Source organism: Penicillium arizonense (assembly GCF_001773325.1).
Source record: "Penicillium arizonense strain CBS 141311 chromosome Unknown PENARI_contig040, whole genome shotgun sequence".
Taxonomy (NCBI): Eukaryota; Fungi; Ascomycota; class Eurotiomycetes; order Eurotiales; family Aspergillaceae; genus Penicillium; species Penicillium arizonense.
The window spans coordinates 21,060-37,008 of NW_019173317.1; the positions used below are offsets into that span (position 1 = coordinate 21,060).

The following is a 15,949-nucleotide window of genomic DNA, read 5'->3' on the forward strand; positions in this document are numbered from 1 at the left end:
TCAAGCAAAAGTCAGCCCTGTGTTCAATTCACAAGGATCAACAGCGTCGATCTCACAGCCAACGATGGGTTTCAATTTGCATGCCGACAACAGCAATGACCCGCCAGAGGTGCGCAACTGGCGGGTGCATCTCATTGCCATCATCGTCAGTATGGGGGCCATTGCCAGTAAGTAATGGACTTTTCTTTAGGCCACAGAGAGCACTTGTTGACCAGCCGAAACCAAAACACGTAGTGGGCTATGACACCAGTGTTATCGGTGGCACCATGGCTTTGGACTCCTTTCGCAACGACTTTGGCATCTCGCGTGTCACTGTGACGGCCAGAGATACCCTGCAGGGCAACATTGTCTCTACCTTCCAGGCCGGCTGCTTCTTCGGGTCTCTCCTGACCTTCCCGCTGGCCGAACGTTTTGGCCGCAAGATAGCCATTACTATTGCGACCTCCATCTTCCTTGTAGGCGGCAGTCTGATGGTAAGCTGTTTGGGTAAACCACCAGCGAGGAAACCGACACTGACCATGTGTGTATCTAGACGGCCTCGTCAGGCCATGTGAGCTTGATCTATGCCGGGCGTGCCATTGCCGGCTTCGGCATCGGCTCTGTGTCCTTACTGGTGCCTGTGTACATCGCTGAGACAGTAAGTAACTCTTTCTAAACCTTGTGAAGCTTGGAACCGTTAGTAACCTCTACCGTCCGTTTGTAGTCGCCAGCGTCCATCCGCGGTCGTCTGGTGGGTATCTTCGAGATCGCCTCCCAAGGGGGAGGCATGTGCGGCTTTTGGGTCAACTATATCGTCAACCGCACCATCTCCTCAGGACGAATGGCGCAATGGCAGGTGCCGCTGGGTATCCAGCTGCTGCCCGGCTTTCTGCTGTTGGCGGGCATCTTCTGGTGCCCCGAGACACCGCGTTGGTATGCGAAACAGGATCGCTGGGAGGATGCTGAAAAGAGCTTGACCTGGATTCGCAAGCTCCCGGTGAATCACCCATTCATCCAGGACGAACTGCAGCAGATCCGCGAGCAGCTCCTGATCGGACTTCCGCTGCCCGGCACAAAGCATTCTGTGCACTACTATGTGCAGCGTCTGTGGCGGAAGGGCACCCGCAACCGCATTGGCATCGGTCTGCTGCTCATGGCCTTCCAGAATCTGACGGGGGTCAATATCATTACCTAGTAAGTGTTTCGGCCCATAGCCTTCTCCCCTATCCATATCTACTTACAAGGAAAGTTATTCTCCACGCATCTTTGAGACCCTGGGCATTACCGGCACTGACACCAAGCTCTTTGCGACTGGATTCTACGGGATCGCCAAGGCCTTGGGTATGGTGATATTCAGCATCTGGCTAGTGGAGAAGGTTGGTCGACGCAGCGGACTCATCTGGGGAGCCTTTATCGGCAGCCTGCCCATGTGGTATATCGGCGGCTACGTATTCAAGGCTGACCCAGAGGGTGCAGCGGCGAGAGGAGACACGTCCCGCAACGGCTGGAGCTATCTCGCCATGGTGTGTGTATATTTGTATGGACTGATCTACTGCGCCACATGGCAGGTGAGTCCAATATCTCGAGGTTCATCATTCAAGGGCACAAATGCTGATCATCCTGCTCCCAGGGCATCACTTGGGTCGTGTGCTCCGAGATATTCCCCATTGACATTCGCATGCTCTGTGTGGCCATCACTACGGCTGACCAATGGCTGTGGTCGTTCATCGTCAGCCGGACCACCCCCTACATGATCACCTCGCTTGGCTATGGCACCTACTTCTTTTTTGCGACTTTGATGATCTGTCTGGGCTTTTGGTCCTGGTTTTTTGTCCCTGAAACAAAGGGCAAGACGCTGGAAGAGATGGAAGCGCTGTTTGGGGCACCCACGCTGGTCGACCATGAGCTAGGCAGCGTGCCCAGTGATGAGAAGACCGAGGTCATTGTGACCGCGTCGCATGTGGAGAAGATCTGACCGGAGACGATGATGGAGGGACATCACTGATGTCGCTTCCAGTTGCAAGGGCAGCTCTGATGTTGGTCACTCTACCTCCGTGGAGGATACCTGGCGAGGACTCAAATATATGGTTCGGTCTTTCTTCTCACACTGATAGTGATATATACAACCCCTCTTTGCAGTGTCACACACTAGCCATGTGGGCCTGTCTATAACTTATATATTCGATGATACTTATTCTGTACAACTATTCTAAGACCATGATGTGAGACAGATAACCTCTTGTGACTATGCCTGCCTCGTAGATGATGCAGATAGTGGACTGCGGAGAAAGTATAATGCCTTCATCCTGAGTCCACACTCAGCACTAACTGTCCGAACAGAGACATGACCGTATAGACTGAAAATGTCGCCTATAGTGCATTTTTGGTCTAGCGGTATTATGCCCCATATTTGTGCGACATTATCTTACCTACATGCCACAGTTGGGCGGGGTATATCTCGGGAATCATGGTCAAAGGTCACAGGTTGGTATGTTCGGTATGATTCGGGGAAGTGAAGTTTACTTGATATCTGCCGGAGATTTGCCGTCCAAGCGACGCCTGGATCCCTTCAACGTTGTCAAGTTCATATTCATGTGGAGCGCACGGACGCTTGGCAACAGCGGGACGTGAAATACAATGGACAGGTAAAAACGCAAAATAAGAATCTGAGGCGGTGGCAGTGCACCTCAGACTGCTTCTGGTTATTGATTCTTTTCGATGGCTTTTTCTCGACGACTGCTAATACTCCAAATCCATTGTGAGAGTGCGGTTTGCGGGGAAGAAACCGCAGAAAGGATGAATCACGATCCACTTATATATACTTAGTTATAATACCGTCAAAATCGTGGGGTTTTGGCGTAGTGGTCAATATTGACTGGGACTGACTAACTTCCATCAGTAAATGAACTGATGGCACCCGCGCGGTGTCTGGGAAGAGACTGGGTTGCGACATCTATGCACGATTTCCACTACTCGCCGTCATGGATGCAGTCCCGCCGTCGCCGGTTCCTCAACGCATTGAACGGCGCAGAACCTTCGGCGAGACGCTGTCCCCATACCCAAGTCCCTGGACTCCCCGAGTGAAATCTGTGACCAGTGCGTGCGAGAGGTGTCGACGGCGAAAGATCCGTTGCGATGGAGAGACACCGTGTGCCACCTGCCATCGTTTCTCGGTCACCTGTGTGCGACCTCCCAATTCCAGGGACAGAACCAGCTCGTAAGTAGACCGCACTGATATCCAGCTGGCGTCCGCGGGTGCTCATGATTCATGGTTCGATGCGCAGGGAGACCCATGCCGCCTTAGAGAATCGTGTGCGCCAGTTAGAGGCGCGCATTTCGCAGATGCGCAGCGATCAGCCGGAGAGCACTATAATGCCTCCGTCCTTCCGGCTGGATACCAATTTCAAGCCGCACGGGCGATCCGCCTCGTTCGACAAGCAGGAGCAGGTCGAGAACATCTTTCCAAACGACAGCGCGTCGGCACTCGATATCCCACAGATAGAGATCGTCAGTTATAGCGGCGCTTCATCCCCAGCATTGCTGTGCCCAACACCGTCGATGCTGTCCGCAGTGTCGGGAGCATCCAGTCCCATGACGCCGGGCTGGGATGAATGGCTGATGCCCTCGAATATTCCCTTGACGCTGTCGCCTCCCATATCTGCATGCCCATCGCCGGCCTGTGATACCGTCTCGTACCTCACTCCAGCAGGCGTAGAGACATCGTCCATCTCCCGGCGCTCGTCCATCTCTTCGCTTGGTTTGGATCCAGATGCAAACTTCTCCAGTCTTCAGTTTGTGAGTTTAGCAGATGAAGATTTCCCCACCATGGTGTCAGAGTCATTCGGCTACGGCGCTGAAGCATCCCGATCGATCGACAGCGCCTTCAATCCGGCGAGATCTCTAATGCTGCCAACCAGGTTTGAGATGGATACGCTCTTGGACATCTTCTGCGAAAGAGCAGGGTCGTTCGGCTACCACGCCGACCACTCCCTGTTCCAGCATTTCCTGGATCTCATTGACACTCCCGAGCTCGAATTCTGCCCCGGCCAGGCCGGACTCTACTCGGTAGGCATGGCGAAGTTCCATGTCTATATGTCGATGGCGATTGCGATGCGCATTAAGACCGACGGTCGCCACACCGAAAGGGAACTGCTGGAAAATTGCTATCAGCTGGCTATGCAGGAAACGAGATCGTCTCATTTTTGGGAACAGAGAGGGTCCGTGGAGGGTGCCATGCTTTTCGCGGTATTTGCAGGAACAAGCGAGCAGGGCCTCATGCAGTCATCAGGGAACGTGTAACATCACGAGGTCGAAAGGAGGGGGAGAAAAGAGTGCAAGTGCTAGAGGCCAGAAAGACTGTGCTGTACTGTATTGTACGAAGATCAGAGCATCCAGAGACGCTAAATATATTCGGCTCGCTCTTATTTCGCCGGAGATGCCGCTCGATCCGACGCTAAGGTTGTTCTAGCTAGCATTAGCTACAATGCTATCTAGTTGCCTAGAGGTAGACACCCTACTGTAAAGTTATGTCGGCTCCCTACTACGAAGCAATCTAAGCTGTTTAGATCGCTCTTAGGCTATTGTGGCTATTCTAATACGTATTTCTTTCACTCCGCTAACCTTCGCCATTACAAAGTGGCCGATTACTATCCTTCACTCTATATACTCCGGCTCTATTCCACCCGGCCCTTCTAAGGTTACATTCTTCGCCCCTTAGTGACGAAATACATTATCGATTGTTTCGCAAATACCTAGCCACCTATACATCGGAAATTGTTACTAGTGTCTTATAGTAGTTGCCTGGTCTAGTATATGTCGTAGAGCCTAGATTCTCCTACGCTGTAGAGAAGGCGTAATCCGCCCCGCGGCCTACGAAAGAGACTATAAGTTCTACCCGAATGGTAAGGGTAGAATTTACTCCTCCTAACCGTTTCTACCCCTACCGCTTACCTAAGTCCCAATTTTTCTACCAATTTCCTTGCTTTAGGAGTGGCTTCACTCGCCATTTTCCTTAGACCTCTTCGTCTACCTTCTTCGAACCTTGCTAATTACTAGGTTTCACTAGGTCTTCATCCTTCTTAGGACAAGGCGTAAATTCTACCGAATACCTTCGTTTCTATCTACATCACTACAACATTTAGATATTTAAGTCATTCGACGTGAACTGGAAGATTCGGGGCGACTACCATCCGCCAATATTTACTTAACCATTTTCTATTCTAAGAAGATTGCGAGCTCTTTGTATAGCTAATTTGTGGAGGCCCGAGCCCTTAGATTTTATCATAGCTTAGACCATTCTCATCGAGATGTCAAGTTTGGTATTGTATGTGTCGACGTACAATAAAAGGTAGCGCGTGCCAAAATGCACGTTTGACACTAATAGCGTACATATCAAATTTTCGTGTGTAGGTTGCATTAAACGGCGAGACGCCCATTACATATAGAATATAAGGGCCTATAAAAATGATGGATGCCGAATACCTATAGTTAAATATTCTATAAATAGAATAAAGTATATTTTGAATGCATTTACATTCCAACACCTAATTGAGGTCAAAACTTGAACCAAAGAGAACCCATTCGTATCATTCAACAACAGTAAACTCAACAAAATTAGATGACGGGACCATTATGACCGGCCTTCCATCATTATCAGCGGGGTCGACGACACGACCATGCAGCCAACATGGTAATTTCACTACCGTCTTCGCATGCTCTTCGCAATCACCCCAAATCCACCAGTCAACGCGGCCACCACAGTACTGGTATCGATATGTGTCGCCGACCACTGTATCGGGATGCAGGTCGAAAAATCCAAGGCGATTTTTTCTGACAAAAGATTCCCCGGGTTTTAGGCTGCGGAAAAACTCGGGATCCGTGATGTTGACCTCAACGTCGGGCTCATCTACAATCCTCCAACCCGGATTGTCTTCGTCGTCAAGATAAGTCTTCCACTGTGTAGAATCCCCGTTTGAATCTTTCGACGGATCGTAATCGAGGCAGCGGCGTTGCAGTCGAAATTGATCATAAGTAAAAGGGTAATCGTGTATGATGATCGGCTTTGTGTCATCATTGATGGCCTCGTGGTCCTCATTCGTGGGACCATGATAGGTGATCTTCATTGTAATATAAAAAAGCTTTTCCGTTTTAGACATTTCTGATGGACCTTCCAGAAACACACTCATACAAGGGGCTCCAGGGCTGTGAAAAGTGTATCAGTCAGGATAAGACGGATATCAGGTTGGAGAATTTCTCACATTCGTTCCGATTTCTCCACCAGAGGGTCATCGTACGGCTCACGCTCCAAAGGTTCTTCCCTATCAACGCAGAGAAAAGAACAGGAGGCTCCCCCCGGGATGACAACAAAGGGCAGCCCGGAGTTAACCCCAATTTCTTGCTCCCAATGCTCGCGCAAGGTGCCCCAAGCCCACAAGGCATATTCAGCCCCGAGCCAGACTAGCTCATATCTCTCACCAGCTACCATGTGGTCCAAAAAGGTATCCGGGGCGCCTATATTTCTTCTGAGAGTTTGTCCAGGAAGAAGTTCTTCTGTCTCAACTTCATATCCTGTGATCTTGAGAGTCTGAGGAGGTGGCCGCTTGGGCGTTCCTTCGACCCTTTTTAGACCATCTGGCGTGCGTTGACAGATTACGAAGCCAGGGGGACCCCATCCATCACACAAATCGCTCCAGCGGAAGATACAGGGCTTGTCACAGTCATCCTCTGCCCGACGAATAGTGACAATGAATCCTCCTGTCGGGCTAGCTAGAGACATAACTGGGAGTGTCGGCTCAACCTCCATGGAAAGTCTGGGCGTGTTTGGACTAGGATATTTGTTAGTTTGGGACAATGGGCAGGTAGGGAGAATCTCACGGTCTATCATGTTCAGAGAATCTAATAATTGATTTAAGCTCAGGATCCATGGCAACTTTAATGAAAGGTAGGGGAGAAAATAGAGAAGGTAAGAATAAATAGTGAAAGAAAAGGATGGCAGAAGACAGAGAGAGAGAGAGAGAGAGTGTGTGTGTGTGTGTGAGAGAGAGAGACCGTTGAACTAGTAGGTGGGGGTGGCGGGCAGAACCATTTTCCTCTGTAATTTTCAATTTCAGAGGCACGTACGGGTAAAATATATCATATTTATGCAGATAAAAAGTCAAAATATAAAGGATTTATAGATATTCATGAATGTAAAATAGCAGATCATATTTACTGATGGAAAATGGTAAAATATAAGGAATTAACGATATCCTAATAAAACATATCACTGAAAAGGGTCTATGTGATCTAAAACTAAAAGCTAAAACCATGATGTGGTATATAAACATAAAGTATCACCCCAAAAGTGGCTGTCTTTCCCCTTCATTCGCACGTCGAATCTGTCGCAAAGACAACCACAACAAGAATCCTTGCCCCAGAGCGAAGAATGCATCGTCGACAGCAACAAACCCAACCATGTGGTACCATGCATCGATAATCAGAATGATTGAGTGTCCACCATCTAGGTATAGATCCCATGGAACAGAGACTCTTGGGGCCCAGGAAATGGCTGAGAGCATGAAAGCCGCTGTCTGAAGCTTCAATCCAGTCAGACTTTGAGCTTGTAATGGCATGCGGGCTTGTTTGAATATTCCTATGACAAGTGGTATAGTCGTAAGAAATGGCAGAAGTATGACGGAATGAAGGCCCTGAAAGAGAGCAATTGGATCTCGCTCAATCTCAGGGCAGTTCGGATGGCGTGGAGGACAGAAGATGTCGGAAACTGCATCTGCGATGACAGGGACTATGGATACAATGAGAAAGCCGAAATAAATGACTACTGTCAAAGCCTTCCGAAGGCGACTAGTGGGTCTGTAGTAGAGGTTGAGCCCCAATCTAGAGATTTTGGTCAGTCTTGGTCGCTATATGATACCAGGAAGTGCAATGTTTTGAGCTCACAGGATATTCCACAATGCCCATACGCCTAGCACTTGAACAAAATTGACCCAGTCAAGTGCATTGCGTGGATGGTGCGTCCAGTAACCTGTCTCAACAGGGAGATTGATGGTGTAAAAGAAGACAAAAAGTAGATGCTCCGTGGAACAAAAGACATTGTAAAGTAGGTAGAGCAATGAAATGTCTCCAGTGTCCTTGTCTAGCCATGCGTGGCGTATATGAGGAGCGAAGGAGGTAAAGATCAAAATAAGGATAATGCTATTTGCTTGTTAGGGTTTCTTGAAAATCCATAGTTCTAGCTCCACATGTGCGGAGAGGAATACCCACAAGCTGATAATGGCTAGCAGCATGCTGTATGATCACTATTAGGACGCAGGAGGGATAAGGTGAATGAAATATAATGAAAGGTAAGGGAGGGACGTGGTAAGAGAAGGGAGGCACAGAACGAGGTGCCAAAAGAAAGTAAATCAACAAGTAGCTCGGACAAACGGCAGTACAGTGTACAGGTTAGGTATGTAACCCGTTGCCAAGACATACTAGCAAGATTCAGAAAGGCTCTGTGTGGTCCAAGGTCGCCCCAACGTTGCACTCGCCTCATCGGTAATAGAACCAAGCAAGCGGCTCGGAGATTAGACATGAGCTTGAGGGCAACTATGGTTTAGTGTACTTCAATTTTCCAATAGACCCATTCGCTCAAGAGGAGCCTACAATGCACGGCAAAAAAAAAAAAAAAAACCTCGGCTGGGGCCGGAAATCATCGTCGCCTTTTGCCAAGATCTGCTAGTTCAGTAGATCAGTAAAGGAACCAGGGACTAATTTATCCCACTATCGCCGGGCACGATACGACTGAATCGAACGAAGAAAGCAGACATTGCAACATCCGGTATAGAGATGATAATGACTCATGACGGCCCCCGAGATGGATCCGTCAGATGCTAATGGAAAAATTGATGAATGAGGAATTCTGAGCCTTTGATTAAGATAAGATAAGCGTTATTCGCCGAAGAGAAGCAACACGAAGAAGCATTAGCAGGAGTCTTGTGGACCTGGTTCCGGTATTTAATTCAGCGCTAGTCCGAAAACTGTCGCGAGTGCTCAAAAGGACTATGTCGAGCCTCAACCAAGTGAGACAATCGCTAATCGTCTCCAAATTTATAGAGATCCACCTTGAGTGGTTTTTCTTCTCTTTTCTTTCTTTTTTTGCCTAAGCACCTCAAACGGTTAAGTCTACGGAGTCCCGATCTAAGACAAGACTATACACATTCGTCCTTAGCATCCAAACAATTAGAGCTAGGCGGCGCAAGGGCCGCGCCGGCATCAACCGAAGTGGGCCGCTAAACTCTCCCGGGCTAGTTCCACCCGAAATTATGGCCCTGCCCTAGAAAATCCAGGGTCTGCTGAATGTCCCTTAATTGTGGCATCTCATAGTAATTTCGCTTATGGTTTGCCCCGCCGAAACTGACATAGCTGTTGGGCTATCACGATTTAGCAGAATAATTCGACAAAAATGTATCTAGTATGTGCCGTTATACCGTTTGTTATAAACCTATACGAAGGCAGACAATGCCACTGGCTGTATTGAATCCTGCAATAAACAGCAACTTCTAGGTATAGATATCAGTCCACAGGTGTACTCAATTGCTCAAATTCATCGTATGGTACCTAGGTATTGATCATATCCGAAGGAATAGGGCTCCCTGGAACTACTTGACGCTAGAATGAATGTTACCATCTAGTCCAATTTCGAGACTACTAGAAATACCTCGCATGCTGTAATTTCCGCTCTATTTATTTAGTGTCGGAATGTGGGCGAGGCTGTGGCTCTTTAGGGAAAGGTAGACTTGTATAGCGGAAATTTTCATCTGCTCCAAATGTCCTGCCCCCTTGGTGTGAGGCGATTAGGGCTTGATTGAAAAATTATAAAAGCACTGCAGTTGTCTAGCAGGGTATTTTTCATTACCTTTCCCTTAGCCCACCATTGCGACAATGAATTGGCTTGCATGGCTTGCCATGGTGGTGACCTTTCAGGCCATCCACCAGGCGAATGCAAAAGCTGTGTTTGCCCATTTTATGGTATGCACTTCCACCCTGGATTGGATTCTCTCAATGAAAAACCATAATATTAATAGTATTCAAGGTCACAAACTCCGAGAACTATACTGCTTCTGACTGGCAGTCAGACTTCAAGTTGGCCCAGGATGCCCATATCGATGCGTTCGCCCTCAACATGGCATGGGAAGACAAGACCAATGACGCTTCCGTGGCCATGGCCTTCACTGCTGCCGAGGCGAAGGGATTCAGGCTATTCTTCTCATTCGACTATGCTGGCAATGGACCTTGGGACCAAGATGCTGTCACCAGCATGATCCAAAAATACAGTTCCAGCTCTTCATACTTCCAGTACAACGGGAAGCCATTCGTGTCCACCTTCGAATGACCTGGAAACGCAGATGACTGGGTGACAATCAAAGCAAAAACAAATTGCTTCTTCGTGCCAGACTGGTCTTCCGTCGGTGCCAAGCCAGCCGTGGAATTGGCAAATAGAGTTGCCGACGGATTGTTCAGCTGGTCTGCGTGGCCATGGGGAAATCAAACCATGGATACCTATACCGATGCCTCCTATATCCAATATCTGGAAGGGAAGCCATACATGATGGCCATTTCTCCTTAGTTTTACACCAATTTGCCAGGATACAACAAGAACTGGCTTTGGAACAGTGGTAGCCTTTGGCACGACCGCTGGCAAGAGCTTTACGCTCTTGATCCAATGCCAGAGTTCGTTGAAATCATATCTTGGAATGATTACGGCGAATCCCATTACATTGGCCCGATTCGCGAGAACGCTTTGGCTGCCCTTGATATCGGTGAAGCTCCATTCGACTTCGTGGCAGGTTACCCACATGACGCCTGGCGCGATATGCTTCCTTTCTTGATCGATTTGTACAAAACTGGAAGTGCCTCGATGGGCAACGGTCTAGCTACCTTCTGGTATACCCCTAATCCGCTAGACTACTGCAGCGTTGGGGGAACAACACTCAATACCGCCTCTCAGCTGCAAATTGAATACAATCCGAAGGAGAAATTGGAAGCTCGAATTTGGGTTATGTCATTATTCAGCGACGGCAATACTGCGGTGTTCGTCAACGGTGAATCTGTGGAGTGGGACTTCATACCCGATGGCTCGGTTGGAGCTGCTATCCGGTTTGGGAGCGTAGCTGCACCAATTGGAATGGTTGAAGTCAATTTGATTGTCCATGACGCAGTGATGCAACTCACTAAAACCATCGACATCACCACATCATGTGATGGGGGCTTCAACAACTTCAATGCGTGGGTGGGAAGCGTTGGAGGAGGGAGTCCCTACGGTGACATATACTCTACTTTAGTCGACATAAAAGACCAGGAGTGCGTTCAAGGGAAGGGCGCCTACGACTTCAATGCCCTTTGTAACTTTACCTGCTCTTACGGGTATTGCCCTGTCGGTGCATGCACCTGCGAGCAGATGGGTGCTGCCCGTTCCAAGCCCAAGGCGACGGGCACGACGGGCTACCCAGCAGAAGGGAAAGATGCCAACTACGTGGGGCTCTGCAGCTTTGCCTGCAACTACGGCTATTGTCCTTCCGCGACATGTGACACGACTGAACATCCCATGCCGGTCCCTACAGTTTCGGACTTCCTCCCGCCGGCCTGTGTTGCCCTGTCCCAGGGCCAGATGGGATACTGGTCGAAGGTCTTTGCAAGCGCGAGTTTGCCAGGAAGAACGCAGAGAATTATCAATTATTGGCAGCAGGCGTCTATTTCACAGAGAAAACCCGCCGCACCATTCCTCTGCCAGTACTCCCTGCTTCCACAAGTGCAACTGAATGTGTTGTAGCCGATGACTATATCCAGTGGGATGATGTTAACGATGATATTCCCGATGTCACCGGCCAGGTACATTTCGGAGACTCTTTCGCCGCAGGAATGGGCACGGGAAACACACCTACGGCGCAAAAATGCCGAGTGGGATCGAATAATTTCGGCCAACTGTTACACGATTCGTTCGTGGGGGGCTTTGATTACCAGAATCTAGCTTGTTCTGGAGACACTGTTGCCGGACTTTACGACAAGCTTCACGGGTGGCAGAACCCGACAGTGGACAGCCTGGCCACCATGACGATCGGCGGCAATGACTTGGATTTCTCGAATATCGTCAAGCATTGCATTCTGAGATATTTCCGCGCCCTCGTTGGCTGGGATGCTGCGTGGTGTTCTCACTACAAAAGCGCCGCCAAGAGTCTCATGGCGGATACCGGCGCAGACGGGCTGCAGTATAGATTCACCTCTATTTACCTTCGGATTATTGGCTGGGCCCAACAAAATCCTGTAAGTGTCTTCATATCCTGATTCACGTGCCTGTGCTGACCTGCTGTAGGATTTCAATCTTTACGTCGCTGGGTATCCAAGATTCTTCAATGCCGATACAACACAATGCAATGATGTTTCGTTCCGCTACTGGGGATGGGATAAGGTGGACCATAGTGACGTTTGGCTGACAACCTCCCTGAGGACCGAGATGAATGACCTGGTGACATCCCTCAACAAAGTCATCGAAGCCGCGGTCCTTGACGCAAACAATCTGGTTGGCAGAAATGTCACTCACTTTGTCGACGTGGATCCCAGTTTTGAGGGCCACCGCTGGTGTGAACCGGGCGTGATAGAGCCGGATCCGAGTCACATGAGCACTGCCTTTTTCCTCAGCGGCTGGTCGGACATTGAAGAGGGGGCCACGGTTGCGACAGCGGCTGACGATAGCGCCGATCTGAGTGTCCTGCAAGCAAGTGGCAGTCTTCCACTCCCGGATGGAAACACATGCAACACAACCCTCGGCGTCGATCCCGACCCTGTCGATGTTTACTGGTGCGATATCGCGTCAGCAGTTGCGTCTGATCCGGATGGAGATATCGCTACGCAAGTTGCACTCGCAAATACAGCGCTTGCCAGCGGCGACTTTACCGCTCAAGATGTGTCGCGGTTCTTGCCGACTCGGCAAATCAAAACGTTCCATCCGCGAAGTATCGGTATGGCTTTCTATCGCGATGCCATTCTCGCTGCCAGGCAGCAGGTGGAGTACGGTTATTGATATGTGTTGAAGCCGTTTTGTTCACTCTAGTGAATGCATGTCTAGATAGATCTCTTTTTCCTCACGGTCCCCTCCTTCTCCGGGACTACAATATGTAACTGTTGACGATAACGTATTTCCCAAACGAGCTGGCCACCCCAAAACACCATAGTAAATACGATATCCTACTATATTCGCATGCCTTTTTCATCATACTTGTTTTGCGACGGTATTGTTTTTGCCGTATCAATTTTCTTTTCGAAGTAACCTCCTTGGACCTGGTATCCTTGATATCTGGGGGTACTTTGGGAGTAGAGAAACCTATATAGAAAAATATAGATAGCGGGGACTCTTATAAAACTTAGGCCCGTTCATGGGAAAGGGCTCAATAAACATAAAGACCACGATATTCCTCAAACTATTACACGAAAATTGGTCCTTTGTGTGTTGAACTCATAAAGGCGGCCCCCGCAAGACTGGAAGGGCAATCACCGGTGTTATTTGCGGCCATCAAATGGGTGCGGCAACGTGAGAGCAACCGTACTTTTAACGTTATTGACATGTTGCCCGCCATACCTTTTAAGTGTCTGCAACGTCACTATAGCATACTTTTAGCACCAGCAAACCTTTCATATTGATCGAAATCTTCATCAGTGCATGTACGTGATCTCAAACCGCCGGGCAAATGAATTCATCATTAGTTAACGCAAAAAGAAGAGTATTTTGGGCGGTGCCTAGGCATTAGGAAATGCGCGTGATTTGGGGCTGAGGGTGTCGTATAGCCAACAATATTCAATGACCACCTTACTTCTTTCACTATGTTTAAATTGAATATGAACGAATTAATCAGTTTATTATTCTTTTCAGCCGTTCTATGCGCCCCCAACGGAAAGTTCATGTGATTACATAACCGGGCAGAATCATGGTGTCAAGACACAGGAGAGAGGCAATAAAATGCATGCCCTGCGATCGAGAGACTAAAACCCGATCTACCAGTCCGAGGAGATAGCCTCATCGATCAGTTTTAATAATACAAATTGAAATGCAGACATAAGTGTGGGCAACAGAAAGAAGAGGTGATGCATATTCACTAGGCAAAAATTGGTGTAAAAAAATATATTAGTGAGGCATCACGTTGATAAACGATAAAATACAACGGTTATTTAGGAGTCGACTGAACGTGCATTGTCAACGACGATACTAGTACTGCAGGTAAATGAGGGTAGAATAATTAATAGCGTGCTAAGAGTTGTCAACGAGTGTTAAAAGGCCAATCAATGCTGATAAAGCATAAAGGTCAACGGGCAACAGAAGATTTACAGCCGGTGATTAAACAATTGATTGTCTCAGAAATCTAACTACAAAGCCGTTGAAAAGAATAAACAGACCGATTAATTCATTTATCTTGTTAATCAATGCAGTGAAAGAAGGTGGGTGTTTATTGAGTATGATTGGCTAGGGAACACTCTTCACTCTAAATCAAGCGAATTTCCTAATACCCAGGCACCCCCCAAGTCTGTTGCAAGAATTTTTTTATCCTACCTACCTAGAAAAAATTCTCTAGGCCCATGGCATGCCCACTTTTTATGCCAGATTAGCCATTTCAACAGATCCATCTAATCTTATTATATAGGTAGCTTGGTACGCCAATTAAGCATTACATTTTTTCTGTGCTATTCGACCGACTTATTCACTTTTGGTAGAACGGCCGTCAAATTTTTGATCAAATTTCTGAGTTTTTAAAACGTTGTGGATCAATACCTATAGCATGATGGTTAAAACAACGACAACACGTCTAGTTTCGGCGCAATATAACATTAAAATGGCCGTGGCAGTAAGTTGCCGCTCCCGTGCCGGGACCTAAAGGCCTGATGAATTCCCACGCATTACCTGCTAGGTGCGCCGTTTCAGATGTTCACCCACGAACTGAAACAGCATAGTAGCTTTCTGTCTAGTTTTTCGCCACGCTTTTCGCTCAAAAAACCGTGGCCTACTACATGTTCAAAAACCGCCATTGCGCTTTTGCGGTTTATAACGTTTGACGTTCTTTAAAAGCCACTCCCTAGCAAGCGAGCCTACGACTATAAGAGTACCCACTTCCTTATTCCTTAACTCTACTTTCCAGCAAGTCTAATTCTAGAGTCCCGAGGCATATTTCAGGCTATAAACTAGCAGATGGCGACTACAGGCCATCCTCGTTCAAATGGCTCTTCTTCGAAAAGAAAATCAATGCGTCAAAAACAAGGTCGTCGTAATCCAATTTGATGAAAAAGGCACGCGAATATAGTAAGTTGTGTGAAGCAGACGTCTGCGTCGGGATTCGCCTTCGGGAAACGGGCCTTAGAGGTTATCCTATCGGCGGATGTCTCGGGGTTTGGGGGATTTTACTAGTATGCAGCCAGCCATGAGTCATATGACCAAAGGCTAAATTTTCTAGGGCTCCTATTATCCGACCCCATTCTCAATTACAGATCAAGACCTAGAGAAGGCTGAAGAAGGCAGTATGAGGAAACCAAGCAAGGCAAATCTTCTAGCTTGAATACTGCAATGAAGGGGCTGTATGGGGTCATCTTGATCGCTTTTATATATTTGAATGTGAAATTTTGCTATAACTTGGTAAAACCATTGAATGGCGCAAGAGTAAATTAGAATTGGCTCAAGAATAAAACAGGTGAACATTGCCGGTTTCGTTATTATGGGAGCAAAGCGTTTCTAATTTATGATTGGCCCGTGGTTACTCCTTTCTCCACCTTGGAGTAGGGCCGGTTATTCTTGAAAGGTGGTGTCTCTGAGGCACATCCAAAAGATTACGAGGTAGCTGTGGCAGCGAATGGCTTTATCACGTCGCCGTTAGCATTAAAATTCCTTCAACACTTCGACAGACATACTAAAAATCGGGCCGGAAAGAGTAAGTTCAATGGAAATCTTGACAATATT

General features: G+C 48.0%; 4 protein-coding genes across 4 annotated transcripts; 3 read left to right on the forward strand and 1 right to left on the reverse strand.

Moving 5' to 3' along the window:
- Positions 1-64: 64 nt before the first annotated feature.
- PENARI_c040G08407 (sugar porter family MFS transporter) lies at positions 65-1,954 on the forward strand (the record flags this gene model as incomplete). The annotated part of the gene is made up of 6 exons (XM_022637080.1): positions 65-167; positions 235-473; positions 533-637; positions 704-1,173; positions 1,229-1,547; positions 1,610-1,954. 6 exons carry the CDS (start codon positions 65-67, stop codon positions 1,952-1,954), a joined length of 1,581 nt encoding a protein of 526 aa, XP_022483058.1.
- A 1,006-nt stretch (positions 1,955-2,960) lies between these two features.
- PENARI_c040G12067 (uncharacterized protein) lies at positions 2,961-4,278 on the forward strand (the record flags this gene model as incomplete). The annotated part of the gene is made up of 2 exons (XM_022637091.1): positions 2,961-3,079; positions 3,222-4,278. 2 exons carry the CDS (start codon positions 2,961-2,963, stop codon positions 4,276-4,278), a joined length of 1,176 nt encoding a protein of 391 aa, XP_022483074.1.
- A 1,286-nt stretch (positions 4,279-5,564) lies between these two features.
- PENARI_c040G08594 (uncharacterized protein) lies at positions 5,565-6,902 on the reverse strand (the record flags this gene model as incomplete). Its single annotated transcript, XM_022637082.1, has 3 exons — positions 5,565-6,180; positions 6,237-6,803; positions 6,853-6,902. 3 exons carry the CDS (start codon positions 6,900-6,902, stop codon positions 5,565-5,567), a joined length of 1,233 nt encoding a protein of 410 aa, XP_022483055.1.
- A 2,995-nt stretch (positions 6,903-9,897) lies between these two features.
- On the forward strand, positions 9,898-13,033 carry PENARI_c040G05131 (uncharacterized protein; the record flags this gene model as incomplete). Its single annotated transcript, XM_022637072.1, has 5 exons — positions 9,898-9,984; positions 10,049-10,330; positions 10,583-11,657; positions 11,717-12,276; positions 12,326-13,033. The coding sequence occupies 5 exons, from the start codon at positions 9,898-9,900 to the stop codon at positions 13,031-13,033; spliced, it is 2,712 nt and encodes a 903-aa protein (XP_022483076.1).
- Positions 13,034-15,949: the final 2,916 nt, after the last annotated feature.